Source organism: Echeneis naucrates, chromosome 19, assembly GCF_900963305.1.
Source record: "Echeneis naucrates chromosome 19, fEcheNa1.1, whole genome shotgun sequence".
Lineage (NCBI taxonomy): Eukaryota > Metazoa > Chordata > Actinopteri > Carangiformes > Echeneidae > Echeneis > Echeneis naucrates.
Window position 1 is genome coordinate 16,355,601 of NC_042529.1, and position 27,685 is coordinate 16,383,285.

General features: G+C 40.6%; 1 protein-coding gene across 5 annotated transcripts in view; it reads left to right on the forward strand.

The window, feature by feature from the left end:
• The first annotated feature begins 1,081 nt into the window (after positions 1–1,081).
• Positions 1,082–27,685, forward strand: part of atp6v0a1b (ATPase H+ transporting V0 subunit a1b) — a 42,302-nt gene continuing 15,698 nt past the window's right edge. The window contains exons 1-19 of one of the 5 annotated variants that reach the window (XM_029527417.1): positions 1,082–1,122; positions 2,703–2,859; positions 3,061–3,139; positions 4,417–4,514; positions 4,674–4,802; positions 6,014–6,096; positions 6,739–6,865; positions 7,056–7,138; positions 8,213–8,306; positions 9,233–9,445; positions 9,821–9,971; positions 10,753–10,892; positions 11,003–11,166; positions 11,790–11,880; positions 12,894–13,012; positions 17,016–17,232; positions 18,058–18,165; positions 19,298–19,498; positions 20,460–20,477. In XM_029527417.1, coding sequence (XP_029383277.1) covers positions 2,743–2,859; positions 3,061–3,139; positions 4,417–4,514; positions 4,674–4,802; positions 6,014–6,096; positions 6,739–6,865; positions 7,056–7,138; positions 8,213–8,306; positions 9,233–9,445; positions 9,821–9,971; positions 10,753–10,892; positions 11,003–11,166; positions 11,790–11,880; positions 12,894–13,012; positions 17,016–17,232; positions 18,058–18,165; positions 19,298–19,498; positions 20,460–20,477 — 2,232 coding nt within the window. In that variant the 5' untranslated portion in view covers positions 1,082–1,122; positions 2,703–2,742. Of the gene's footprint in view, positions 1,123–2,702; positions 2,860–3,060; positions 3,140–3,935; positions 4,191–4,416; positions 4,515–4,673; positions 4,803–6,013; positions 6,097–6,738; positions 6,866–7,055; positions 7,139–8,212; positions 8,307–9,232; positions 9,446–9,820; positions 9,972–10,752; positions 10,893–11,002; positions 11,167–11,789; positions 11,881–12,893; positions 13,013–17,015; positions 17,233–18,057; positions 18,166–19,297; positions 19,499–20,459; positions 20,478–27,685 lie in introns of those variants that run through there. The other 4 variants (XM_029527420.1, XM_029527421.1, XM_029527418.1 and 1 more) reach the window with 4 other exon arrangements.

Below are 27,685 nucleotides of genomic sequence, written 5' to 3' on the forward strand. Positions count from 1 at the left end.
TTGCTCTGTTTTGTCCTTGGTTGCTCTGTTTGTTTGTTTTTTGCCTTGTTTTTGTGCTTTGCTGGTAAATTGTTTTGTTTATTTACCTTTGTTTCTTTCTTTTATTGCAGTTGAGAGCCAGATTGTGGAGGGGTTAGGCATGTATGGAGAGGTCCCCACATTTTTTTGCATGCAAATAGAGGCACTGACACAAGCATGCAGTTTGTACCAATTTTTTGTGTGCACTGTGATAGTCAATGTGAAAAGAAAGTGAGTAATAGAAGCAGGTAGGAAGCCTCTCCACAAAAGACCTTGGTTCACTTTCTCCTAGCTTTCTTCAGTATCGGACTTAACCTTTGCTCTTGGCCATTTTGTTAGTGTCTTTATAAACATACTTTCCCTTCACCCAACATTGTGGTTTATTTGTATAATTATTTGCTGCTAACTTTCTTTTCCTCCTAGGAGCTTCGGTCCAGCCCAACTGATTATTATTATTTGTTGTCATTTATTCTTTCTTCAATAAAAGGACAATGGTTTCCCTTTAAAGCGCGTCTCCAGGGTTGAAAGTCATTTTAGCGTGTAAGAGGTATTTCCTGGGGTGCAACTCCCCATGCCGGCTTGTTGGTTCCTTAGTGCACGACCCTTTAGTCAACTTTGCTACATTGAAGTCCTAAAATATTTCTAATTGTTATTTGTGGCTTCTTGTACATCCCGTGCGTGTGTGGCTATGTTTCATTTTGATGTCAAAATGTCCTACGCAGACATCCCGTTCTATTTTTCAACACTGCGCTCCTCGGTCAAAGCTATTTATTTCACGGAAATGTTAACATTTCGTTTCCGGTTGGGATTTTCAAAATATAAAAACAAACTGACCGCCCTGTCGGCTCGATCGATACAGTGAGATGGCGCGGAGTGAGTTGTTCATTTTATAACGCACTCAACATTAATTTCTATCGTTCAATCTCTGCCGCAAAAATGCAGCATGTCCGTCAAGAAAATGTTGCCGTGCTTTAATTTTGAAGTCACTTATTGTCAGCTCTTGTTTACTTCCCACTATTTTTTAAACTTGATGCAGCACCTTGCACCGCGGCAGTCAGCATCCGGGAGGGTCCTGCAGGAGGGAGGGAGACAGATCGAACACAGGTGGGTGAGGCGATCATTTTTGGGGAAAAAAACATTTCATGGAAGAAGAGGTCATTTGAATTCTTCAAACTCTGTCACTGAGGGGATTTTCAACCATGGATATTTAAGTTTGGTCTGCTGGCTGTGAAGAGACACCAACGAACGCGCCTCGTGTTCACAAATGTTTTTTTTCCTAAATAATGATTCATTTCGATGGTCATATAATGGGGCTGTGTGCAGCTGGGGGATAGGGAGACATTGGCTTGTCGGGGGGTGACAGATGCTCCCGCAGAGCTGAAGGCCGGACAGCAGCATCATGGCGTCCTTCAGCAGTGAAGGGCACGGATGCGGGGGAGTGATGCTGCAACGTCAGCGACGCTTGACTCTTCCTGCTGCAGCTTGCGGCCGAGAGAACGCCACTTCACATTCATAAACTGTGATAGTTGCTCTTAGCACCATTCGCATACAGTTTAGCAGCCGAGAATTTAGGCTGCGTCGTTACTTTGCCTGAGCTTTTAATGGGTGACAAAATTCTCTGTTGGAGATATTACTTTCTCTTGTGTAGTGAATGATCGGACTGATTAAAAATGCCCATTCCCTTCCGAATTAAGATTTAGCATCTCACCTACATATGAGTAGCATTAAAATTCAGATAATCTACACAGTAAGTATGCTGTGCCACATTTCTTTTAGGGCTGTACCAACCTATTAGGCTCATGCTAAAGGACAGTACAAACGCTAAATACTAATAAATTCCAATCAATCAATCAATCAAACCAAAGCGGAATTTAGGGGTCATTTCATTATAGTTTCATTCATTTATCTTCAACCGCTTATCCGTTTCCTGTTCATTATTGTTTGACCAATTAAATTATTCCGGAGCCAGAGATTTTTTTTAGATCTATATTTCCTGTATAAAAGTTAGAGTTCTTGGATGGATGAATCAGGTGGATGATTAACAGCTTCAATGTTAGGAGCCTACAGCTAAAACAACATTCCCACAATGACTCGCATCCATAACAAACCACCTTTACCATGGCAACTTTTACTTTGTGCGCATTAATGTACGTTTAACAAAATGTAATTAAAACTATTAATGTAATTGAAACTATTTATATAATCAATCATTGATAATCACACAAATATGCAAAAAAATATATAGAATATATATAATATATATATTTTCTCATTCAGCTATATAATATACTGTATTGCCAATAACAGTTTGGGTTTTGGTCTACTAAAATTTTTAACACCACAGAGGAATTACACTGGCCCTATTCCACCATTTTCTGACAATGACAAATGATTAAAAGAATAATCAAAATATTTGTAAACTGGTGATTTAGTATTTACTCAAACAATATAGTAGAGTCTAATAGGGCCTGATAGCAAATTATGGCTTAAAAGGAATTTGTTATCTGTTGTGTAATCATGCAATGTCAAATAAAGGACAAAATATAGCATTCCTCTGATGATATGTAACATTTAAATTAGTTCATTATGTGAATAACAGGAATTGTATATGTGCTTTGATGTGGTCTTCTGAAATATTAGTGTAATAGTGTAATAGTTTGTGTTTATTTCCATTCTGCGTGCAGTGTTTATTCACACTAGTTGAAGTGGGGTGAAGTGGTCATTATGGGAGAACTGTTCCGGAGTGAGGAGATGACCCTGGCTCAGCTCTTTCTGCAGTCTGAGGCTGCATACTGCTGTGTCAGCGAGCTAGGAGAACTGGGTATGGTGCAGTTTAGAGATGTAAGTGCAAAGGTTCTCAAATTATTAAATCAGTTAGTGAAGAAAGTTAGATCTGAGAGAGAAAAACTTTGTAGATAATGATTAATATCTTGAATATTTAAATTTACTTATCCTGTTAGTCAGTCACTTTGAGCTTTAGTCAAATGCCTTAATAATTTTTGTTGCTCTCTCTCTTTATATATATTATCATTCCTTTCACAGCTGAACCCAGATGTAAACGTATTTCAGCGCAAATTTGTGAATGAGGTGAGGAGATGTGAAGAGATGGATAGAAAACTGAGTAAGTATAAAGCCAATTAACACCCATCCCCAGACAACCTGGTATTTAGCCGAGATTCTCTTCTGATTTTCTGCTATTCCTATCAAATGAATATCCCTGACTAAGTACAAGGATGTGGTCATATATTTGAATATAATCAGATAAAGTACTTAAAGGTACATCACAGATTCACAGAGTTGGGGTTCAGAAAAAACAAAAGTCCCAAAAGCGCTAATCAAATGATTAGGCACTCATGGGAAGAGGTCTGAACTCACAGTGAACAACAAGACAGTCTAGCAGTCTAGGAGGAGGGGAGGCTAATAAGACACAGGTGCCACACATTAGAATAGGGACACAATCACACAGGTAGGAAGACAGGTGTAAGGACTTCAAGATAAAACAGGAAGTGGAATTGCTGCACAAAAACCAAACTAAAACCCTAACAAATAGACAACATACGAGCTGGGACCTGTATCACGAAGCTGCATGAACATGCCCAGGACCTCTTTTCAGTCTGGCTTCAAGTAGCCAGATCTGCAAAGTGTTCTCACTAAGCCAGTTATCAACTTGCTAATTGAACCCAGGGTTTTCCTGTCTAGATCAGTGAATGTTCACATAAAAGGAGCAGTTTTCTGCATACAGCCAAGCAGGCCATGGAGAAGACACAAAAACTGCATATTTCACAACTATAATATCAAGAAAATATGAGGAATATAAATCAATAATACAAGTAAAAAGTAAAACACTTGCAGCTGCTGGAACCCACAAAGCATGTTGGGGAAAAAAATCACAGAGATTAGAATATTAAATCCCCACCACATCAATGAGATTTACCGCATGTGTGTGTCCCATACATTCATGTTTTTGATTTTTTTTTTGTTGCTTGCTTACAATTTTATCCTCATCAATTCAGTTCCAACCCCAGTGGAGCAAAGCGGACTTGGGAGCAAATCCATTTACCTTGGAAAATCAAATGGGTTAACTTGGGCCGGATCTTTTCTCTCCCTGTCCTATCGCCCATATCAATGGGCTGGTCTGGGTATGGACAGGCCATTTTCAACTGAAAATGCAGGTAGTCTTAAATACCTGCTAAGCTTTTATCCTAAACTTAACCTGCTCTGAGGTAGGAGTAGTGTTAATGCAGAAGTAACCATGACATCGTACCCGATAGAAAGTGAACTACCTGTGTGAGACTGAAAACTGAGGGTTAACCCAGAGGATATCTGCTAAACTGAAATCCAGCTTTGTGATACAGGACTCAGAGGCCTGGCAAAATATGTACTTTCTCCATTGAACAGGATTTGTGGAGAAGGAGATCAAGAAGGCCAACATTCCAACTGTGGACACTGGAGAAAACCCAGAGGTACCCTTTCCCAGGGACATGATTGATCTAGAGGTAATCAATCCTCAGTACATTAAGATGATAACTTTTTTGCCACATAAATTCATTGGAATGAAAAACATGATCATAAATGATGTAATATTCTACATGCCTGGCAATGCCAATTTCATATCATGTTTACATGTCACAAACTGTGTTTCTTGTGATTCTCAGGCCACCTTTGAGAAGCTGGAGAATGAACTGAAGGAAATCAACACCAACCAGGAAGCCCTGAAGAAGAACTTCTTGGAGCTTACAGAGCTTAAACACATTCTTCGTCGAACACAGCAGTTTTTTGATGAGGTTATTCCATTTCATCTTCTGTCTTTCACAGACTCATGGAAAGCAATCATATCACTGACTTGTCATTATAGTAAATGATGAAATTTTGTCTTAGTATATTGGCTTTAAATAAGAAATTATGGTATAACAATTTTATTGTCTAATAACAAATAGCAGTGAATGGAAAGTTAAATCAGATCAAATCAGATTTGTTTGTATAGCACCAAATCATAACAAAGTTACATCAAGGCACTTTACATATAGAGCAGGTCTAGACCAAACTCTTTCTAAAATTATTTAAAGAGACCCAACAGATCTCCCGATGAGCAAGCACTTAGCGACAGTGGCAAGGAAAAACTTCCTTTAAGAGGCAGAAACCTCGAGCAGAACCAAGCTCGGGGGGTCAGCCTCGACTGGTTGGTTTGATAGTGGGAGAGAGAGAGAGGGAGATAAGCATTGTGGGGAGGGTAAAGGCAGGAACATGTTGCTGCATGAAGTTCATGGAGTTGAGCTGTAGTACGGAATTCATGAAATAAGGGACCAGCAGGTGTTGCAGGAACATGGGATGGCGATGAGTCACCACCTGCAGGATGAGGACAGGGAGAGAGAGGAGAGGAACTGGGAGAGACAGAGACTTTGGCAGAACATGGTTAGTAAATGCAGTATAAATGCTTAGAACTGGGTGAAACTGAGGGAGGGAGAGAGAAAGAGGGAGAGGGGGAGAGAGGGTGACAGGGAGAGACAGACAGCGAGAGAGAAGAGTAGAGTAGTAGACTTTAACTTTTTAAGTATAAGCTCTTTAAATGCTTTAAAGGTTTCATATACTGTAAATGGAGGTGGCTGAGTGTTTTTTTTTTTTTTTACAAAGCATGTCTAGTTTCTGTATTAACTCTAAACATCAAAATGCACAGTTCACCAAGAAATACCATAAAATAATATGAGCCTTAAAATGAGCTGCCAAAACACCAAATCATCCCCAACTTGACACATCCTTGCAGGATTTGGTTTGGTCTCTGAGTATTTATTAGAAATTAAAATTTTTATTGAATTACACAGAAAACAGTCAAAGGAGAGCCTCTGAGGCTCTGATTGGCACTAAAGCTCAGAAGACCCTGAGAGCAAAGATGTTAAAATTCACTGAGCTAGTTTTTGGGTCTTAAAACCATGAACACCTCTGGATATAATTTTTGGAGTACAAATAAATACGATTTTTTTCATTCTTTGTGTGACAGATGGAGGATCCTAACCTGTTGGAAGAGTCATCAGCCCTGATGGAGGGAAGTGAAGGGGGACGTGGTGCCCCGCTCAGACTGGGGTAAAACATAGTCTCCAATTAACAGAATTTAATCTGATTTAATTCATAAGTAAACAGCCACATGATTTTTGGCAAATGAATTTAAACTGCATGTCTTACTAGTGAATAATGTCTAAAAATGATTGTAATCTCAAAAATAGCATCATTTATCAGGTAGACAGATGGATATAATCTCATCAACACTCTGTAGACATACACACTGTGCTTAACTGTGATGTCAGTAACTGATTTATTTTCCAGTAATGATGAGTAGTTCCAAATAAACGTTATACTGTAACTGCAAACAATTTAAAGTTTAAACTGAAATTTACAAGAACCCTAACCCTAACCCTCTTTTGACCACAATATATATTTTAAACCTGGGCTCCGTTTGAGAGCTGAGCTGGTCTGCTAAATTAGCTTTTAGATATCCACAGTTCCCGCTACCCAGAAACGGATAAGCAGTTGAAAATGAATGTATGAATGAATATCCACAGTTAGCCAGCTCTTGGAGCATAAACAACAAGGAGCAAGCTAGAAAAAAATGTATGTTACAGTATGTTTTGTATGTTTGTGTATGTTTTTAAAATGTAACGATTTTTCGCTGCCCAAAAGCTCACTAAGGAAGTCTCCTCTGAGGTGTTGTATGTTGGTACTGTACAGGTTTGTGGCTGGCGTGATCAGCAGGGAGAGGATACCCACCTTTGAGCGGATGCTGTGGAGGGTGTGTCGTGGTAATGTTTTCTTAAGGAAGGCAGAGATCGAAGACCCTCTGGAGGACCCCACCACGGTCAGCACACATAAGCAGAAGTCATAGCGTGTGGTAAAGCGAGAAGAATTATAGTTTCCATGTAAAAACTAGAAATCAACACACAGATGTCTAGGAAAATAGTTATTTTCAATATATACTATACACATTGAAACCAAATAACACTCCTGGCAGTATACAAACGTTTTCTAGCATTTTTGCTTTCCAACAGGGTGACCAAGTGCACAAATCAGTGTTCATCATCTTCTTCCAAGGTGACCAGCTGAAGACCAGGGTTAAGAAGATCTGTGAGGGGTGGGTGTCATATGCAGCTTTCAAAAGCCTAGAATGTGTTCAGGTTCCAAGTATTTCATTGTAACATTTATAGTGTATCTAGAGTGCATTTTGAGACTGTGTGAAAATGTATGATAAGGACAGTTACTATGACAGATGTATAGGTGATAGAATCCAGACATTTATATGGATACTTTAAGGTGATAGTTACAGCAAATCCTTGCCAAATAGAAAACTTTTAACAAAGTGGGACAAATTGATCTTGATGAATTTAACAAGCTGATCTGATCAAATCCTGTCACAGTAGGACGTGAAGTACAAGAGACTATCTGGGTAGATCTGTTAGGTTGATCATACCCATGCCCACAACAGATGGTGCTGCGCGTCAGCTCTCAACCGCTGTTGTAACCTCAGGAAAAAACGCTCAGAAAAGCAATGTGCTTCAAGATGAGCTTCGTGGCGAAACCCATCCGTTTTTGCGCCAGGTTCAAGAAGCAATTGTCCTCAAAATGCTTGCTGCAGACCCGCATTTTTGCAGGAATGTTTTCGGGGGCATTATCATTCCAAATAAATTGCAACCATTTCTCCCGCATGGTATGATCTTTTGATAAAAGATGAAGGCTGGTATTACGATTAGCCTCTCCACACCTAAACACAGAGCAAGTGTTCGCCATCGCTGCGTGTTTTACATTGCTCCCGCATTCCAGTATTTGCATATATTATGTAAATGAACTGGGAAAGAAAATCCATGGGATTGGTTGCTAGGATTTGTGATTTATGAAATCCAACTGAGGAGCTGAAAAACTGAATCCAACTTTTTAGTTATGGCGCACACTAGAGACTCAAAACCCAAGACCCAAACACTACATAGACATGCTAATAATTTGAAAAACAAAATTTTTGGGTTAGGGGGTCTTTAAAGAACTTTGGTCAGGGCAGTGTATTTTGATTGGTGGTTGTTGACACAATTACAAATGATTGCTTATATGAGGATTAGATAGATCCCATCTAGATCGAAAAGGCTGTGTTAACCTAAAAAGTGGGGATGAATGAATGCCTTGTAATGCAACTCTGTGGGTGGTTGTATGATTCCAGGTTCCGTGCCTCTCTTTACCCATGTCCAGAGACCCCACAGGAGAGGAAGGAGATGCTGGCTGGGGTCAATAGCCGTATTGATGACCTCCAGATGGTGCGTTTGCCACTTTACCTCCTAGTATTGGCATTACTGTGTCAAAACCAAACCAAAAAGTTTAACATTAAATGAGAGGTTACAATCACACAAATCAATTGAAAATCAAAATAAATTATAGGGAGGGGAGATAGCTTTCAAGTGAATCCTGCTTAGTCTTTTAAGTAACATTACGACGAGCCATCCATTTCATTTTATGGATATGGATAAACAACAAAATATTTTTTTTTATTTTCATAGCAAAATGGTTGTGCTCAGCCGTCTGATAAAATGTTATTTCCTATCAAATCACAGAAGCCCAGAGTTTGTACGTGAGCTGCTTGCTTTATTTTTTCTTTTTTTGCATTAGTTCTTATCTGTGAAAGGCCTGTGTAATGTTCATCCTAGGTTTGCCCTTATTAAGGTTGGAAAAAAAGCCATGGTTCTCCTTTAGAGGTTGGCTCCAGTATGGCAATGTGTTACACTGCACTACACAGAAAAGTGAATTCTCTGCATAACCATAGCCTGAGTTTGGGAGATGCAAATTCTGCAAAAGCACACAAAATAACTGTATACTGTCCACCAATGTCACAGTTTCTCCACTTTCCGCAACTACTATAAGCAACACATTGCTTATGTCTTTCAAATGAAAAAGCTTTACATTTCAGCCTATCACAGGCCATTTTTTTATTGACTTTGTGTTATTGGACTTGTTAACAGCAACTCATGGTCTACTTGTATGCTTGTGACCCCATCACCTGACTACATCATCATGGCACAAACATTTCAAATGAAAATTTGTTGTCGTAATGTTAAATGTCCACTGAGCTGCTACTCCATTTTAATTAAGGAACTACATGAAATCATTGTAAATCATCAATGTTTTTATGATAATTAGGAAAGTGAGTATTCATTATGTGCTCATGTGAAAATAAATCCTGCTATAGGTACTTAACCAAACAGAGGACCATCGTCAGCGAGTTCTGCAGGCTGCCTCCAAGACCATGAGGGTATGGTTCATCAAAGTGAGGAAGATGAAAGCCATCTACCACACTCTCAACCTCTGCAACATCGATGTCACCCAGAAATGTCTGATTGCTGAAGTGTGGTGTCCGGTCTCTGACTTGGATTCCATTCAATTTGCTCTACGCAGAGGAACGGTGAGTATGAGTCCAGTAGGAGTTCATGCAAGTCAGTTGAGTTTTGTTAAATTAGAGCAGTGAGTTGCTGCTTGAGAATTATCACATTGTATCACATTGAGTCCACCTGGAGTCTGTCTTACATTGGGAAAAAATTCTTGTGAAGAAAATAGAAACTAAAGTGATGCTCTATCTTTGTTGTCTTTTTTTTTTAATTGAGGATAGAACTGTTTTTGTACATTTATAAGGAAAGAACATTGCTAAAAGCAGTGCTAACCTCAAGTCACAGAGGGAGTTAAGCAGCTATATAATGCTGTTTTTGACTTCAAGCTACAAGAAGTCATCGGTAACATAGTGCTGTGGCTGCAAATTATATGGTCTTACTACATCTTCCAGGAGAGGAGTGGCTCAACGGTGCCATCCATCCTCAACAGGATGCAGACCAAGCAGACTCCACCTACCTTTAACAAGACCAACAAGTTCACATCAGGCTTCCAGAACATTGTTGATGCCTATGGTATTGGGAGCTATCGGGAGATCAATCCAGGTTTTACAAGAAGTCTTTTGTCTCTACATAAATTCATTCTTTGTCACATTAGTGTAACAAATGTTTCCGCACTTGTAATAGGCGAGCACAGATTTCACAATAAAATCTTAGTTCAAGGACAAGATAACATATGTTTTTAAAATTTTTGATACCTGACAAATCCAACTCTTAATGTCCCCATGTTTACCTGTTGCGAATAAGGAACTCGCCACTCTGCCACTCTCAGTTCCTCTTTATCAACGTACAGACTGGGCAAACACAATGGAGGAGTCAGGGATCAGGCAGGCTCAGTGGTTGTTTATTTGAAAGTAGGGTCAAAACCAGGAAGTCAGATAATCAGGCAGAGGTACAGGGGTCCAGTGGGCAAAATCAGGCAACAGGAAAGAGGCAGAGATCACAACAGGGAGTCACTAGGAGAAATAACACTGGACTGCTTCTGATAGACAAAAGGACAAATTGGTACGGGAGGAATGGGGAGTACAGCTTATATACGAGGGAAAGGAAGACAATGAGACACAGGTGAAACACATGAGGGCGGAGAGAGCAATCAAGCAGGCAGGGCTTGGCAGGAGACAAAACAGGGGAACAAAATGAGTTTCAAAATAAAACAGGATTTTGATATTTTGATATTTTGATCACATATTAAATTGTTCCATATGTTTCGGGTCCTTGTAAAATTTTAATTTTTATTTTATTTGGTTGTGTACCACCGATTTAGCATATCAATTCTGTTATTAAAGCATATCTATGGATGATACTTTTTGTGTGTGGCCTGTTACAGCTCCCTACACTATCATTACTTTCCCCTTCCTGTTTGCTGTGATGTTTGGTGACATGGGCCATGGTACGCTGATGACCTGTGCTGCCCTCTACCTGGTTATTCGAGAGAGTCGCCTTCTTGCGCAGAAGAGTGACAATGAGGTACAGTGAAACACAAATAATAAGTGGTAAATGCTACCGTGCTGACAAAGTTTCATATTGGATTCGAAACATGAAACATGTCTATGACACAATTTGTTGTGTGTCTGTAGATGTTTAACATGGTGTTTGCTGGCCGTTACATCATCCTCCTGATGGGGATCTTTTCCATTTACACTGGCATCATTTATAACGACTGCTTCTCGAAGTCATTGAACATGTTTGGCTCTGGATGGAGCGTCAGGCCCATGTTTTATGCTAAAGGAGCCAACTGGTCGTAAGTCAGCCTCGTCTGTCTGCATCGATGCTGTCAGAGTCATTCCACATCCTAGATTGTATTCTTCATGTTAAGTTAGACATCATTCTCATGTATCTATGTGTTATAAGAAACTGGAAATAGTGTGACTTGTTCTGTTCAGGGTTTAAAAACACAACTACCAGCATCACTTATGTTTGGCAAGGAGAGAAACCTATCTTTAACATAAAGGAACTATCTTGTTCAACAACAGTAAGAAGGAGTGAATTCCTGATAAAATTAATTTGCCAGAATTGATACGACTGTGTCTCCACAAAGAATTAAACCTGGAAAACACGAGAGCTTTATAAAGTAAATGGCATTAATCGATAAACGTTAAACATTGTTTGACAAGTAATATTCCATAGTTTTGCATGTTCACCTGACCTCTGCAAGATTAATCATTTTGAAGTACATTGAACATTGTCTCCAAATTTTCCAGCTCCAAAGAAACTTGCTGTGGTGGACAATGTTAGACTCTTTTGAGTATGTCGTAAAATTTTCTAATAAATGTCACCATTGAGGGCAGCATGGTGGCGTAGTGGTTAGTGCTGTCATTTAAAGCTCACCAAAGGTGAAATTCTCTATCTCCTGATCTGTCCCAGAGTGAAGACACTCACTGAAAATGCAGCTCTACAGTTAGACCCAGCTGTTCCTGGTGTGTTCAACGGGCCTTATCCACTGGGAATTGATCCGGTAAACCACCAACCCCCCCCACACACAGACAGACACATACACACACACACATACAAAAAAAAAAAAAAAAAGCCCTACAAAAACAAAACCAATAACTCATTTATTTTCTCAGGTTAGAATCACATCACATAATACTTCTGCTTGTCAAGCAAGTGAATAAGCTAAATAAGCCATATTAAGCCAACAATTAATGAGTACTACTACAAGTGTTGAATGCAAGGGTTCACTCGGGTCCAAGAGTGTGAATTTTATCCAAAGCTGATGTAAACAAGGCTGTTTATGGACATCCAACAATTTGCAAACTCCAAGAATATTATAAAGTCATTTAATAAGAACAACTACACATCCCTGGTGTTTACAGCTATCTTTGTGAAAGTCCACAAAGGAACATATCTATCAAATCCCATCAAATCAAATTCATTTATACAGCACCAAACCATAGTAAAGTTACATCAAGGCACTTTACACTGAGAGCAGGTCTAGACCAAAAACTTTATCGGGTTGTTAATGAGACCCAGCTTATCCCTCCAAGAGCAAGCACTTAGCGACATTCATCCATCCATCTTTTTCTACCACTTTTCCATTTCCGGGTCTCGGGGGTGCTAGAGCCAATCCCAGCCAACATTCTGGATGAGAGGTGGGGTACACCCTGGACGGGTAGCCAGTCCATCACAGCACTTGGCGACAGTGGCAAGAAAAAACTTCCTTTTAGAGACAGATACCTCGGACAGAACTGGGCTCTGGGCAGGCAGCCATCTGCTGTGACTGGTTGGGTTGAGAGGGAGAGTTGAGGCTTAACAAGTATGATATCAAGGGATCTGTTTCGAAATTTTAGAGATCATGTAATTATCAATATTAACCCAGAATTTAAGTAATCTGTCTCCAGTATGTTGGTGGTTATGTAAATGTAGCCTAAGACTAATCAAGTTAAGTAAAAAGCATCCATCCAGTTACTCTTGATGGGTATCACATTTCTGATCCTGACCTCTGAACCTGTTGTGTGGTTTATGCAGATCTGGAATGTCGCCACCAACAAGCTTACTTTCCTTAACTCATTCAAGATGAAGATGTCTGTGATCCTGGGTGTCATCCACATGCTGTTCGGAGTGTCCCTCAGTCTCTTTAACCACATGTAAGTGCTCAATCGATCACTGAATCCAATCAAAAGTGTTTCATGGGTTAAAAAAGAAAGGAAAGAACAAAGAAAAAACAAAAAGAAGACACACAGAAACAGACAAAGCCAGGGAAAAAATAACAAGCATACAGTATACACAATTACACATGAGTAAAAATGACAGGGCACAGAGGAACTAGGTGATGAAATGCTATCTTAAGGAGCCATCTGACTGAGAGGAGTCCCCGCCCACAACTCCAGATGGTGCTGCCCACGCCATGACAATAAAGCCATCGTGCAGGGCTGCAGCAGACTAGGCCACAAAGGCCCCCAGGAGGACCCTCTTACAGGTGAACCAAACACAACTCTCAGTGTGGAGGGCTCCCATGAAGAGAACACTGGAGTTGAAAAGAGCTAAAGATAAAAAATAATAATAAGAGAGCAAAAACTCATCAATTAAGAAGAAAAATACAGAATGGCATAAAAAACAAAAGAATATACAAACAAAATGAACGAGAAAAACAATTAAGAGGTATAAGAGGCACTAAAAATAAATAAATAAATAAATAAATAATAAGATGAGTGGTAATTTTGTTCCCAGATAAACCCAAATTGAGAAGGTGGGGCTTGAGCCTGCTTTCAAAAACACCTGTCTCTGCAGCCTGGAGTGCCCTCGACATGACAGGCTGCTCAGTAGAATTGAGCTGATGCTTATAGTGTAGACATAATTCAGTACGGTGGCCAAGAGGTGCAAACCAACATTACAAAATCTGAAACACAAAGCTTGACACAAATTTACATTTTGGAAAACAAATTAACAAAATGCGAAACACTTTTACAAACGCCGATGCAAATTTACAAGTCCCGAAATGGCCGGAATGGCCCAACTTTTGCATCTTCGAGGTTTTAGGGCAGCTGGCATTCTGTTAGTTGCATTACTGCCACCTACTGGAAGTAATTATATCTATTACTTAAATTATCCTTGAAATTCCTGTTCTTAAGAGAAATCCAAATAAATATCTCCGGCTTTGCCCTCTCTCACCATACTCAAGAATACTTTTAAGACCTGCCCCTATCAGTCCAACTTTTCCCATCCCTGTCATCATGTTCCGTCTTTCCTGGACATATCTCCTACAATTAATAATTGCGTGCTCTATTGTTTCGGTTTTAGACCGAAAAACAAAACCGCATTAAGCGGCTTATGTGTTTGCCACAAAACGGGCAAAACATAACTTGATCGCTATCCATTGTTACCCATGCACCCCATTGAACTTTTTTCTTTATTTACATTTTCCTTATATACAAAAACGTTCGATAAGAACATGTGCACTTTTTACAATACAAAATAGTGGCTATTGAGAGAGGAGTACAGAGGAGGAAATGGAAGACTTGCAACAATGAGTAGAATTAGAATAGGACACTTAAACAATATCACATGAGAGGTAGTGCTGTTGTGCTGAATATCAGCACTGGTGTGATTCGGTTGCAGATAATCACAACAGCACGACCTTGAGTGTGATATTGCTTTTATACAAAAGTTCTACAAGCGCATTTTATTAGTTAAAAGTAATAAGTGACAAGAGATTATGATTTGTTTGTTTATTTGGCTCCGCCAACACAAAGAATTACGCAACTGGAAGGGAGACACGGTTGTTGCCAAACAACACATTAACATATCCTACACACAAGCTTGCTACTCTGTGTCTGCATGTTACTGCTACTTTGTATCATTTACATTTATTTGAATGTTCCCATTTGTTGTGCAACCACAGAAACAAGAGTCTGTTGACAAAGGATTTGGTGGCATGATGTGTGTTTCTAACAGCTCAATCAGACAGCATTTTGCTCCATCGATTTTCTGGCTAATAACTTTTTAGCGAACTTTCAGACCTGTGAAACAAGGTTTTGTTTAGATATGTATTTTATGTTCTGCGACACATTGTCTTTGAATCAAAATTGACATCGTAGTTTGTGTCTGTTTATATAAAGCGTCTCACCTGTGCCCACGGTTATTAGAAGCGAAGTGATAATGTCTGGAAACAGTCCTAGTGCTGATGTACTTAAAATCAGCACTCATGGAATGCCTCTTCTTCAATCAAATTACTTGGTCGGAACTGTTGTATAAACTAATTTAAACGGGACACTTTATATCATTGGAAAACATCCAATTGGTGTGTGTGATATCTGTCAACAAGCTGAAACTAGAGCTTGCTATTATTAGATGGAGATATGTCCAGGAAAGACGGAACATGATGACAGAGATGGGAAAAGTTGGGCTGATAGGGACAGCTCTTGTATTGTATTCTTGAGTGTGGTGAGAGAGGGCAAAGCCTTAGATATTTATTTGAAATTCTCTTATGAACAGGATTGTTAAGGAGAATTTAAGTAATAGATATAATTACTTCCAGAGTGAAGCTTTGTAATACCATCCCTTTAGTGGTGTCTGTAGCCTTGGGGGAGTTATACAGTGCAGATACCCAGTGGATAAATGATTGTCCAAAGCCAAATTTGTGAAGGGTAGCAAAGCGGAAAGACAAGTTGACTTTTGTCAAATGCTTTTCCTGCATAAAGTGATTAAAAAATTGTTTTTGTGTTGCTGCACGGCCACATGTTGATCAAATTTAGGAGTCTTATGACGTGTAAAGTATTGACCTTTATTAAAACCTTTTTGTTTATTGTAAATTATCATTGAGATTATTGTCAATCTAGAAGCAAGTGCCTTGGATATGATTTTGATATTGGTATTGATTCATGACAGATGGCAGATGACAGCTATCTAGAAAGAAGACCTTTTTTGGTTCTAGGAGTCATCTAATTGCAGCTGTATTCATTTCAGCTCTTTGAAAACCATTGCCCTTTATCTCTCTCACTATCCTGAAGATTAGAGGTGCCACGCTGGCCAGAAATGTTTCATAAATTCAGTTTGGGAAGCCATCCTGACCTGGAGCCTTGCCTGCTGGCATAGTTGGCAGAGTAAGGTCATTAAGAAAGGCCTGAGTGTTTTCCAGGTTTCAGTTGTTTGTTGTTGAATATAGGTTCTGATAAAAGTTATAGAAGATATAATTGCTTTCTTGGGGGGATTGTGTATGTTTGCCAGCTGAGTCCTGAATTGCAGCTATAAGACATTTTTCCTTGTTGCGCTGAAGTTGATATGAAATTTGGCCAATTTGTTATTGTGTTCAAAATTTTTGTAGTTGGCCTTCTTTCTTTCGGCTGGGCTGTCTTGGGGAAGCTCCATGATGCACCGTTGATAGTAGTTGTTGATGAAATTTCTCTACTGTGGCTAGTGATATTCTTCGATTTTAAATGCTGTGAATTGATTTCGCTGTAATTCAGAGAATCCAAAGATTGACTCCTAAGACAGTGCTGTTTATTTTTGGTCTAGTCTAGCGGCAATGTGCAGGCTTAAAAAGAGATTTCAAATCTCATGGATATAATTTCAAAGCTTTTTGGGATCTCTAGCTCGCCATTTAGCTGAACTTAAAACCTTGATTAGGTTTGTCTGGATGTCTCTCTTTTGGTTGAAAGCGTCAGTACTGACTCTTCCTGCCTCTCTTTGTTGCACAGTGTCAATGCTGACAATGTCAACCAAACCACAATATTCTCATGGCAACCGGCCTAATGCTTGGGCCCTCCTAAGGGAAAAAGGTCACCAGCATCAGCAATGCCATCACCTGTGGGGTCCCAAATGATGTGATGCATAGTGCTAACCTGTCTGCATGAGGTTCAGTGAGTTCAGTAAAGATGAGTCAACTGTACACTTTGCTAATAATCTGGATGTGATGCATTCAGGGAACATGTTAATTGTAACCTATGCCTGACATCAAAGGACATGATTAAAAGTGGGCTTTAGGCAGCAGGGTGGGGCTTTGATGGCCTACTTAGCCTGCCTACTGTCATGCATGTTTATTATATTTGTACTGCAGGCCAAAAGCAGTTAAGTTAAATGCCATACTACATCATTCATCATCAACAAGCAGTGTTTTTGTTCATGTTGCTGAATTACATCACTTCACTGCAGGTACTTCAAAAAGCCATTGAATATCTTCCTGGGTTTCATCCCAGAGATCGTCTTCATGTCCAGCCTGTTTGGCTACCTCGTCCTGTTGGTCTTGTACAAGTGGACAGCTTACGACGCCTTCACCTCCAAGGATGCCCCCAGCCTGCTCATCCACTTCATCAACATGTGTCTCTTCAACTACAGTGACCCCACCAACAAGCCCCTCTACAGGGGACAGGTGCACCCATCCCCTTCATCCACCCCTTTGACTCTAACAGCTTCCTGCCCCTCTTTCTTGCAATAGCATTATTCAACACTGGTAGAAAGGAGTTTGTAGAAAAGAAAACCACAGGAAAAATACCTTGGGGCTTCCAGAGAGATCAGAAGTCAAGTACAGCTGAAGAACAACATGACTGCATCTGACAGGGATTTTATGCACTGATACTTGCTTGCTGATATAGGGCCTGATCAAACTCTTTAAGACTGCTGCAATACACTCTACTCTGTAGCCAGACTCGGACACAGTATGGCTCAAAGCCTATCACAGGAGCTCTTTTTATACATAGTGCCATTGAGAAATGTTATTGGATTGTTTGGCAAAGCTAGGTGCCTACAAACTACTAACTATGCTCCAGAAATGAAAATATTAGATTTAACATTAACCATTAACATATAATATGGGAGCATTTTCACTCATATTAACTGTTTCTATCACCCAGCCACATTTAAAGAAATTGAAAGAGTCTTGAAGTGACCAGCAAAAGAGAGGTTTGTCTCAAATGAGACATCGACTCAGTGTTGATTTCCTTGTTGCCAATTGAAGTTGTAGACTGAACACTGCACATTTTGGTTTATTGAGAATACTATAAAATTGTATTTTGAGATTAGTTTTGACATTAACAATGCTAGAATAAAAGACCAAAGAAAGAAACTCAGTTGTGTGGTTTTCCTTCACCCAGCAGTGAAAGTTAGGCCCCACAACAATGTTCAGGGCTTTATTATTCTTCTGATCACTGCTGCACATTGCCAACACCTTGTTAACCTCTCTCTGTTTGAATCTTAGATGGGGCTCCAAATTTTGTTGGTGTTGATTGCCCTTGCATGTGTACCCTGTATGCTGATTGTGAAAACTATGGTGCTACGGCGTCAGCACCTGTGGAAAAAGCACCTGGTATGTGGACCCGACCTCACCTTTGATCTTACCGCCATTTTTGAAGGACAACCATTAATATAACCTTTTTTTCACTCCTATTCTACCATTCATTGCACTGTGTAATATGATTGGTTGTGTTGCCATGAAAAATGCTTAAGGCCTGCCTTAGAAACGCTGATATTTTGGTGGGCATTTGCAACCAATACTTACCCTAACACCATAATTAACTCTTTAGTTCTCCCCCTACATTTGAAAACTTCCTTTCCAAACACTATGTATCCAGCCTGAATTTAACTACAGCAAATACATGACTTAATTAAAATAGCGGCCTAAAGCGCTGGTTGCTCTCCCTGGTTCTGTTAAACCTCAAAGAAATTAGACTTCATCATAATGAAGACAGCACCAATTAAATTAAGTAATGGTCAAATCACCATTGAATGTTATTCATAGTCTACTGTGCATTGAAAACAATTAAATGTAATTTCAGTCAGTGTAAAATATTTGTCTAAGCCTTTTGGCAAAGGTTTACTGTATTAGCTTTAGTCTACATTGGCCCCAAAGGTCAAAAACACAAAAATCAAGAACATTCCAGGAAACACTACATTTCACAAATTAAAGCATTTCATAAAACACAAAATTTCAAGAAATACAAGAACTTTACAGACTACTGAAAACGTAGGGACAAGCTATGTGTTTCTGATTGTGGCCTAAAAATCCTAACAGACAATTTCTTCTCTTTTACTTTGTTTATTTTGTGATTTATCTCTTTTTGCAAAATTAATTAGACTCAAATACAAGAATGGGGAGGTATTGAAATTACATGTTCATTTTTAGCTATCACATGACAAATTCAGTTCAGGTTGTAGGCACTCAAACAGATTGGAGTCACTGATTGTCTGTTGACATTTAACTCAACCAGTGGGATTATTATATCAGTTAGCAATTGAGATTTACGCTATAAAATGTAATGGTTCGAGGTGACTCATTGAACACAACTTATTGAATTTTTATCTATTAAAACTCAGGGGTAATGTTTGACAAGTTTTGGACAGAGTTCTGTTTTTAAAAAAATTCAAGCAAATTAAGAAGACAGCGTTCAACCTAAGGCACGCTTTAAGCTAGACACAGCTCTTGTGGCTTTTGTATCTAGTCCAAGAAGAGGGAAGAAACCCCTGCAGAGAATCTAGAGCAGTCTTTAGAGCAAACAGGCGTGTCCTCATCATGCACCGGACTCACCCAACAGGGAACGCAGAAGTTCGGAGGAGTGCGGGTGGGTAACGGGCCCACGGAAGACGAGGCTGGCATCATGGACCATGACCATCTCTCCCAGCACTCAGAGGAGGGAGATGAGGTGCGCCCTTTAAAAATCTAACCGAGATTCAAAATGAAATCCTTTGATGTGTAAAATTTTGCTTTGTGTTTGACAGGATAATGACACTCAATATTCAATACTCTACTTGTTGTTCTTTCAACAGCCTATTTTATAGGGATTTCAGTACATTTTAAAACATGGGTTTTATAATTATTGTGAAAAAGTTTTTGGTGGATAGACAGGAGAGATGGGGTGATATGGTCCCAACAACATGCACAGGGAAAGCAAGGGCTGGCATGAACTAGAGCCGATAAGAGATGGTGTTTCCGTTTCAGAAACATAAATAGTAAGGTGGTAGTCATGAGAACCAACAAGTGGAATATTTGAATTCTCTTTTTTTTCTTTCTTTGACCCAGAGGTTTTCTTGTCTATTGAATAATAAATTTTTCAGGATTAATATATCGCTAACATATTGGATAACTGTAATTGAATAAGACTGCATTTTGACACCATTTTTCAAAGTATATGAGCTTTCATCGGCATGATTTAATGTTGCATAGTACTTGGCATGATTAGCATTAAATGCTAATCAACCAGCCACTCGCTGTAAGACCATAGACATAGCTACTGATAGGACATTATGTTAACCTCTTCCATGTTCATAAGTCATTGCACTGAATAATGTGAGAAGCTTAGTGCAATGGGTGGACTTTGCTTTTCAGCTCAATTCAGTCAAAGCAGCAAACATAAAAGCTTTAAAATCTAAATATGTCTATTTGAGTGAGTGTATTAGTCAGACAGAAAGGCAGAATAATGACAATGAAGCCCAACATGAGCCTTTAGCTACCTAATACCTTTGTCAGGACCATTTACAACCAGAACTCTACTGTCTGCTGAACTACAGTGCAAACCAGCAGTGCTCACAAATAGGATAGAAGCATTTGGACTAATACCGTTCTTGAGTTCTGCCACTAACCTTTGACTTTTGTTTGCTTTCAAGCACTCAGAGGAAGAGCCGGTAAGAGCCTGAGTTTGTTATCTTTTTAGCATGGATACTATCGTGCTGATGTATTTGTTTGTAACAAAGAAAAGAAGAGGAATGTGAAAGTGGCGTTTATTCAGTAATTTATTCCAAATCTCACCTGTACTCACTGTTACCCCTCTCAACTCCTGCCATATAGTAGCAGCATTTTCTTCGTTTTCTTTGTTTCTTTGTCAAAATTATGAAGCATTGTAGCAGGTTCATTGCCACTGGAGTTCTCCCCAGTAAAGACCACAGAACGGCAGAGCTCAGCAGGACCTTTTATTAAACACAAAACACTTGCAAGTGCTTGGTCCTCAGCCTCTGGAAAGCATCCTGCCATGTGCTCTCCAGTCAAGCCACTACTGCAGGCAGAAAGAGAGGTTCTTCAGTCTTTAGTAGTTGATTAGCTCAGCTGTGCTGCTCCTGCAGCACCCGCCCTCCCTCCCTGTCCTACAGTTGACCCAAACCACACCCACCTGCACAAGAATTAATATCATTTTTATAAAAGAATTAAATTTATAGATTAACTTAATATTATTTTCAATCACTTATTTGTCAGAGTTGTGTGGGGCAAGGGCAGGGTCACCCTGGACAGGTCACCAGTCTATCGCAGGGCAGAATGACATTGCAGGTGTCATTACTTGTGAAATTTTGTCAGACTCAACTTGCACAATATTTTGCCTTTTTAGATAATTTTTCCTAAATTATTGAGTGACACATCTCTCAAGATGTGTGGGGCAGAGTCAAATTATCAACAAGTCATCAACAAAAATCTTAAATTCATATCCGATGAGGTTTGAATTCTATATTTAACTGTGAAATATTTGACAGTGAGTGAACTTTTTGAAATTCAATGGGTTTAGTTTTTATTTTCAGTTATCACTCTGTAAAACAGTTTTAAAACAATTGATAATATGAAACATTCCAAACAGCAAAACCATTGAATTAATGCCATTTGCTCATAATATTTATTCCTTCATTTACCCTATCTCCTTTTTACTGTAATGTTCCTGTAAAAATGATAAATTGGTTTTTCCAGGTATCTATTTGGTCAGTAGTTTTGCTATTGACAGGTTTTGCGCTTAGGTTAGCCTGCCAGAGGAAGTTTGGAGGCCAGTATAGTTGCATTGGTAATTTTGCTCAGCAACAAGGGATCCATCATTATAGAACTGAAAAATCAGAATTACAGTCTTGCGTAACTACCTAAGTCACACTTTTTCCTTTCATTTTCCTTTCTAGAAAATGACAGTCACCTACCCTCTAAAAGTTACTTGAGGGTTTTGTTTGTTTATTTATTTTCAGCTTTTCCTTATTTGGGGTCGCCAAAGCAAATTAACAGAAGTCGTATGTGTGACTTGCGTGATTTGATTTGGCGACATTTTTACCACTGATGCCTCATTTATTCGGGCTTGGGACTGGCACAAGAATACTACTGGTTTGCAGTGATGGGAATAAAAGTTACTTTTTGCAATAACTAGTAATCTAATTGATTCATTTTCCATCTTTGTAATGGTGTTACTGTTACTGCCAAAAACTGCGGTGCGTTAGTATAACTGACGTTTTTTTCATCAGACCAGCTAGATCTCTAAGCTGAGAGGCAAAGACTGTTTTTAATGTTCTTCCTTGGTTAGTGGGTACGAGACAATCACATAAATGATGACGATTGGCTGAGGCAGAGTAAAATTTCATGGGGCGTCATGGTGAGAGGTAGAGGTGGGCAGGTGTTGTTTATAGAAATTCGAAAGCATGCATAGTTGGACACACAACAAATGACAAAAGTGAGTCAGTCAACGAGAAACAGGAATGGTGAGTCCAGATAAGTTAAATCTATAAAGCACAACCAACAACAGAACACAGATCAGCTGGCAAGAACAAAGCCCAAAAGAATAAATCGAACCAAAGGCAAGTTTTATTAAAAATATATCAAATCAAATCAAATCAGATTTATTTGTATAGCGCCAAATCATAACAAAGTTACATCAAGGCACTTTACATATAGAGCAGGTCTAGACCAAACTCGTTATAAATTTATTTAAAGAGACCCAACAGATCCCCCGATGAGCAAGCACTTGGCAACAGTGGCAAGGAAAAACTTCCTTTAAGAGGCAGAAACCTCGAGCAGAACCAGGCTCAGGGGGGGCGGCCATCTGCCTCGACCGGTTGGGTTGAGAGTGGGAGAGAGAGAGAGAGAGAGAGAGAGAGAGACAGGCATTGGAGGGGGGGGTGTAGGCAGGAACATGTTGTTGCATGAAGTTCATGGAGTTGAGCTGTAATACAGAATTCATGAAATATGGGACCAGCAGGTGTTGCAGGAACATGGGATGGCGATGAATCACCACCTGCAGGATGAGGACAGGGAGAGAGAGGAGAGGAACTGGGAGAGACAGAGACTTTGGCAGAACATGGTTAGTAAATGCAGTATAAATGCTTAGAACTGGGTGAAACTGTTTTTTGTTTTTTTGTTTTTTTTTTTTTTAAGAAGGATGGTTTTCAGCGCATGCAAGGAGGGAGTTAGAGAGAAAGAGGGAGAGGGGGAGAGAGGGTGACAGGGAGAGACAGAGAGAGAGAGAGAGAGAGAGAGAAGCTCAGTCCTTCCCCCAGCAGCCTAAGCCTATAGCAGCATACCTAAAGAGTAGAGGACTTTTTAACTGTACGCTCTGTCATACAGGAAAGTTTTAAGCCTGGTCTTGAAAGTTACTAAAGAGTCCGCCCCCCGGACCGATGCTGGGAGTTGGTTCCATAGAAGAGGAGCCTGATAACTGAACGATCTGCCTCCAGATTTACTCTTGGAGACTCTAGGAACCACAAGTAAACCTCCATCTAGAGAGCAGAGTGGCCTGCTAGGACAGTAAGGAACTATGAGCTCTCTGAGATACGATGGAGCTTGGCCATTAAGAGCTTTATACGTTAAAAGAAGGATTTTGAATTCTACTCTATATTTTACTGGCAGCCAATGAAGAGCTGCTAACACGGGAGAGATGTGATCTCTTTTCCTAGTTCCTGTTAATATTCGTGCAGCAGCGTTCTGAATTAACTGAAGGCCTTTTAGAGATTTGTTTGGACATCCAGATAGTAATGAGTTACAGTAGTCCAGCCTAGAAGTTACAAATGCATGGACTAGTTTTTCTGCATCATCCTGAGAAAGGATGTTTCTGATTTTCCTAATGTTTCTCAGGTGGAAGAAAGCTGCCTGACTAACTTGTTTTATGCGAGGGACAAAGGACATGTCCTGGTCAAAAATTACTCCAAGGTTTCTTACAGTGGAGCTGGAAGCCAAAGTGATGCCGTCCAAACTGATGAGATGATTAGATAGTATTTTCCTGAGGTGCTTAGGACCGAGTACAATAACTTCTGTTTTGTCAGAGTTGAGAAGTAAAAAATTTCCAGTCATCCAGACTTTTATGTCTTCAAGATATGCCTGCAGTCTGACTATCTGACTGACTTCTTATATTTTAGATCACAACTAGTGGCACTCTGACTCTCATCTATAGACAGACACCTTGCTGAATAATATAAATACCAATGTAAACTTATGATTTGGCCTCAGTTGTTTGCAGACTGTACATGACGGCCTTGAGAACATTGATGCCCATCAATGTACTACTCATATTCTTTTTATAATTTGTCCAGTAATTGTCAGCAGGCTTCAGCCATTGTTTAAACTCACTCATCTCCAACCAGGGGTCCACAAACTGACATTGGAATCTGTTTCACACCACAAAGGCATCACATCTACATTAATGTAACCTTAATGATTCTGATATACTGGAAACATTGCATTTGCTGTTGTGAGATAATGTGTAATGTCAGCTGCATGTGCAGGCCCCCGAACATCAATGTTTCTTTTTAACAAATATAGGGCTTTGAGAGCATGCGGACATCCAGTATTGAAAAAATTACATCTAACTGGCCTTCAACTGGACCACCCTCAACGTACAGTACCAGTATTTCTTTTTCTTCTTCTTCATTTTTTGTAGTAATGAAGATGGTTACGGGAAATATAGTGGAATAGAAGTTTGTGTTTTACTTGGAAATGTCGCCAGAAAAACAAGTACAGATACTCCCAAAACTACTTAAGTATTGTAACAAACTATTATTACTGTCCTGACCTGAAGTAGAGGTTATGGTTATGCATGTTCAAAATTCTTATTACTAGGCTGTTAATTTGAATTCTAGAGCATTTCTAATACAAGCTTTTTAGAGCCACCTGTTTGGCCATTATGGCTTGTGAGTCACTGTTGTTTTCATTGGCTACTTCTGTCAGAGACCTTTTGAATGGGAACAATAACTAATGCTTTCGTCAACTCAGTTTCATAAGTCCAAGGACAAAAGAGAAGCATGGAAAGAGGAAACCAGACCAGTGCCAAACCAAACCCAACAAAAGCAATATAAAGTAAATCAGCCTGCTTCATACAGGAAAGGCTAGACTTGTTCCAGGACGGAGAGAACGGAGGAACTCTGTTGGCTTTACAATACACAAACAGGCCCCTGAGCTGTGAACCTTGGGGGGGGGGGGGGGGGGGGCAAATCCAAACAAGATATCTTTCCTCTTTGTTTTTAACCATACTAGAGATAATAGGGCAGCTAGGGGTCAGAAGTCAAAGCAAGCAGTCATTAAGATGATAAAGGAATTTCCATGCCAAGTAATTTCCACCTGTCAAAGTCATATGGACTGTAGAGATGTTATTATTGGATGCATTCTAAAAAGAGAGAGAATTTGTTCATTTTTAACATTGTGCATTTGCTACAACTACTACTACTACTACAACAGGGAAGAGTGTCCCCACTGTAGAACTCGGGAACAGAGCGGGCCTGGGACGAAGAGCCGACTATGGGGACAGCCATCAGGAATCTGGGTACCTGAGAGCACACTCTGGACATCCCTCTCAATGTCCCAAGTCACCACTCCGACCACACAGTTGGGGGGTAAGATGTTAGCTGCATCCCTCTTCTAATGCCAACTTCACAGCCAGTAATCATAATTGCGCTCCGCCGATGAGAGTTTCCGGGGAAAAAAAAGCACAAGGATGGACCTTATTGTCCTTAGGGGAGCGATGGGAAAGGACAGCTCCAACTCCCACGTCTGAGGCATCCACCTTGAAGATGAACTAGAGCTTGGGGACTGGGATCTGGAGAATAGGAGAGGAAGAGAATCTGGACAGGAGGGTCCGGAAGGCAGACTCAGCCTCACGGGACCAAGAAAACCTGGAAGTGGCAGAGGTGAGTGAGTGCAAAGGGGCAGCAATCTGACTGTAGTTTCTGATGAACTGTCGATAGAAGTTAGCAAAGCCAAGGAAGTGCTGGAGCTGCTTACGGTCGGTGGGTACAGGCCAGTTGAGGACAGCATCGACTTTCTCTTGGTCCATCTTGATCGATCCTGGTGAGATGATATGCCCCAGAAAGGCCACAGTGGACCTGTGAAATTCACATTATTCCGCTTTGACAAACAATTGGTGCTGAAGCAACCGTTGCAGCACCTGGGGGACATGCCCCACGTGCTCCTCTTCAGACTGAGAAAATATCAGGATATCATCCAGGTACACAAAGACAAACCTGTTCAACATGTCACGGAGGATGTCGTTGACCAGGGACTGGAAGACATGGCATAACAAGATACTCATAATGGCCACTTGGGGTATTGATTGCAGTTTTCCACTCAACGCCTTTCCGTATACGGACCAGGTGGTAGGCATTACAGAGGTCCAACTTAGTGAAGATTTTAGCCCCTTGAAGGAGCTCAAAGGCAGAGGAGATAAGTGGTTAAGGGGTAGCGATTTTTCACCGTAATGTCATTAAGGCCTCGATAATCAATAAGAGGTCTTATCTTTTTTCTCAGTGAAGAAAAATCCAGCTCCTACAGGAGAGGAGGATGGACGAATGAGCCCTGCAGACAGTGCCCCCTGGATGTATTCATCTATAGCTTTTCTTTCTGGACCAGAGAGGGAGTAGAGGCGACCCTGAGGCAAAAATGCTCCAGGGAGGAGTTTGATGGAACAGTCATATGGCCGATGGGGTGGTAAGGTCATGGCTCAAGCTTTGTTGAAGACCTCCTTCAAGTCTAGGTACTCCGCAGGTATACTGGTAAGTCTGGAAATTCAGAAGCGACTTCAGACTTGGAAGCCACAGAGAGAGGAAGCAGACAGGATGAGTGACAGGCTTGACTCCACCCCAAAACTCTCCCTGTAGTCCAGTTTATGTGAGGGTTATGTTTGCACAGCCAGCGATACCCCAAAATGAGAGGGTATACAGGAGAATCAACAATAAAAAAGGAAATAGTCTCCGTATGGTTACCTGACAAGCACAATGACAGAGGAGCAGCCTGGTAAGTGACCCTGCTCATCAGGTGCCCATCGTGCGCACTGGCCTGGCGGGGCTTGGCCAATGGCTGTAGCTGGGAGATGAAGTCAGTGAACCAGGTTTCTATCCATCAAACTCTCATCAGCTCCTGAATCGATGAGGGCAGATCCATCCAGGAGGGACTGAGAGTGAATTGATAGCTGGACTGGTGTCAGTGAGCGTGCTGGGTTGGGGCCAACAGATGAGTGGCTCACCAGTAGGCCTCCAGTTACTGGTGAGTCGTGGCTTTTACTGGGCACTGGGCGAGGAAGTGACCAGAACCCCCACAATAGAGGCATAAGCCATCATGTTGACGTCATAGCCGTTCCTCGGGACTTAGTCGCGTCTGGCCAAGCTGCATGGGCTCCTGTTGGGATGCAGCAGGACCAGCCCCTGGGTGAGGCGGATTGAGTCGTGCTGGGGTGGTGGCCACAGGGGGCATAGCAGTGCCATATTGCCTCCAGTGATGACGATCCTCATAGGCTGAATGTCCACGGAGCCGCTCACGGTCATGTTGCCAGTTGTCGATTCTGATAGAGTTTCAAAGTCTGCAGGTAAATCCACAGTGGTGAGACGGTTTTTGATATCCTCTGAAAGGCTGAGATAAGACATGTCTGCCAGTGCCTCATTATTCCAGCGACTCTCAGCTGCTAGGGTGTGAAAACGGATTGTGTGGTCGATGACACGGCTCCTGCCTTGCCTGAGGTTACCAAGGGCTCGGGCTGCCTCTCGGCCTGTGGTAGATTGGCCAAATACATGGGTCAATGCAGCAGAGAAAGCAGTCACAGAATCACAGGTGGGTGACTGCATGGCCCACCCACCCAGCCCATTCATGAGCTCTGCCATTGAGGTTCGTTATCATATAT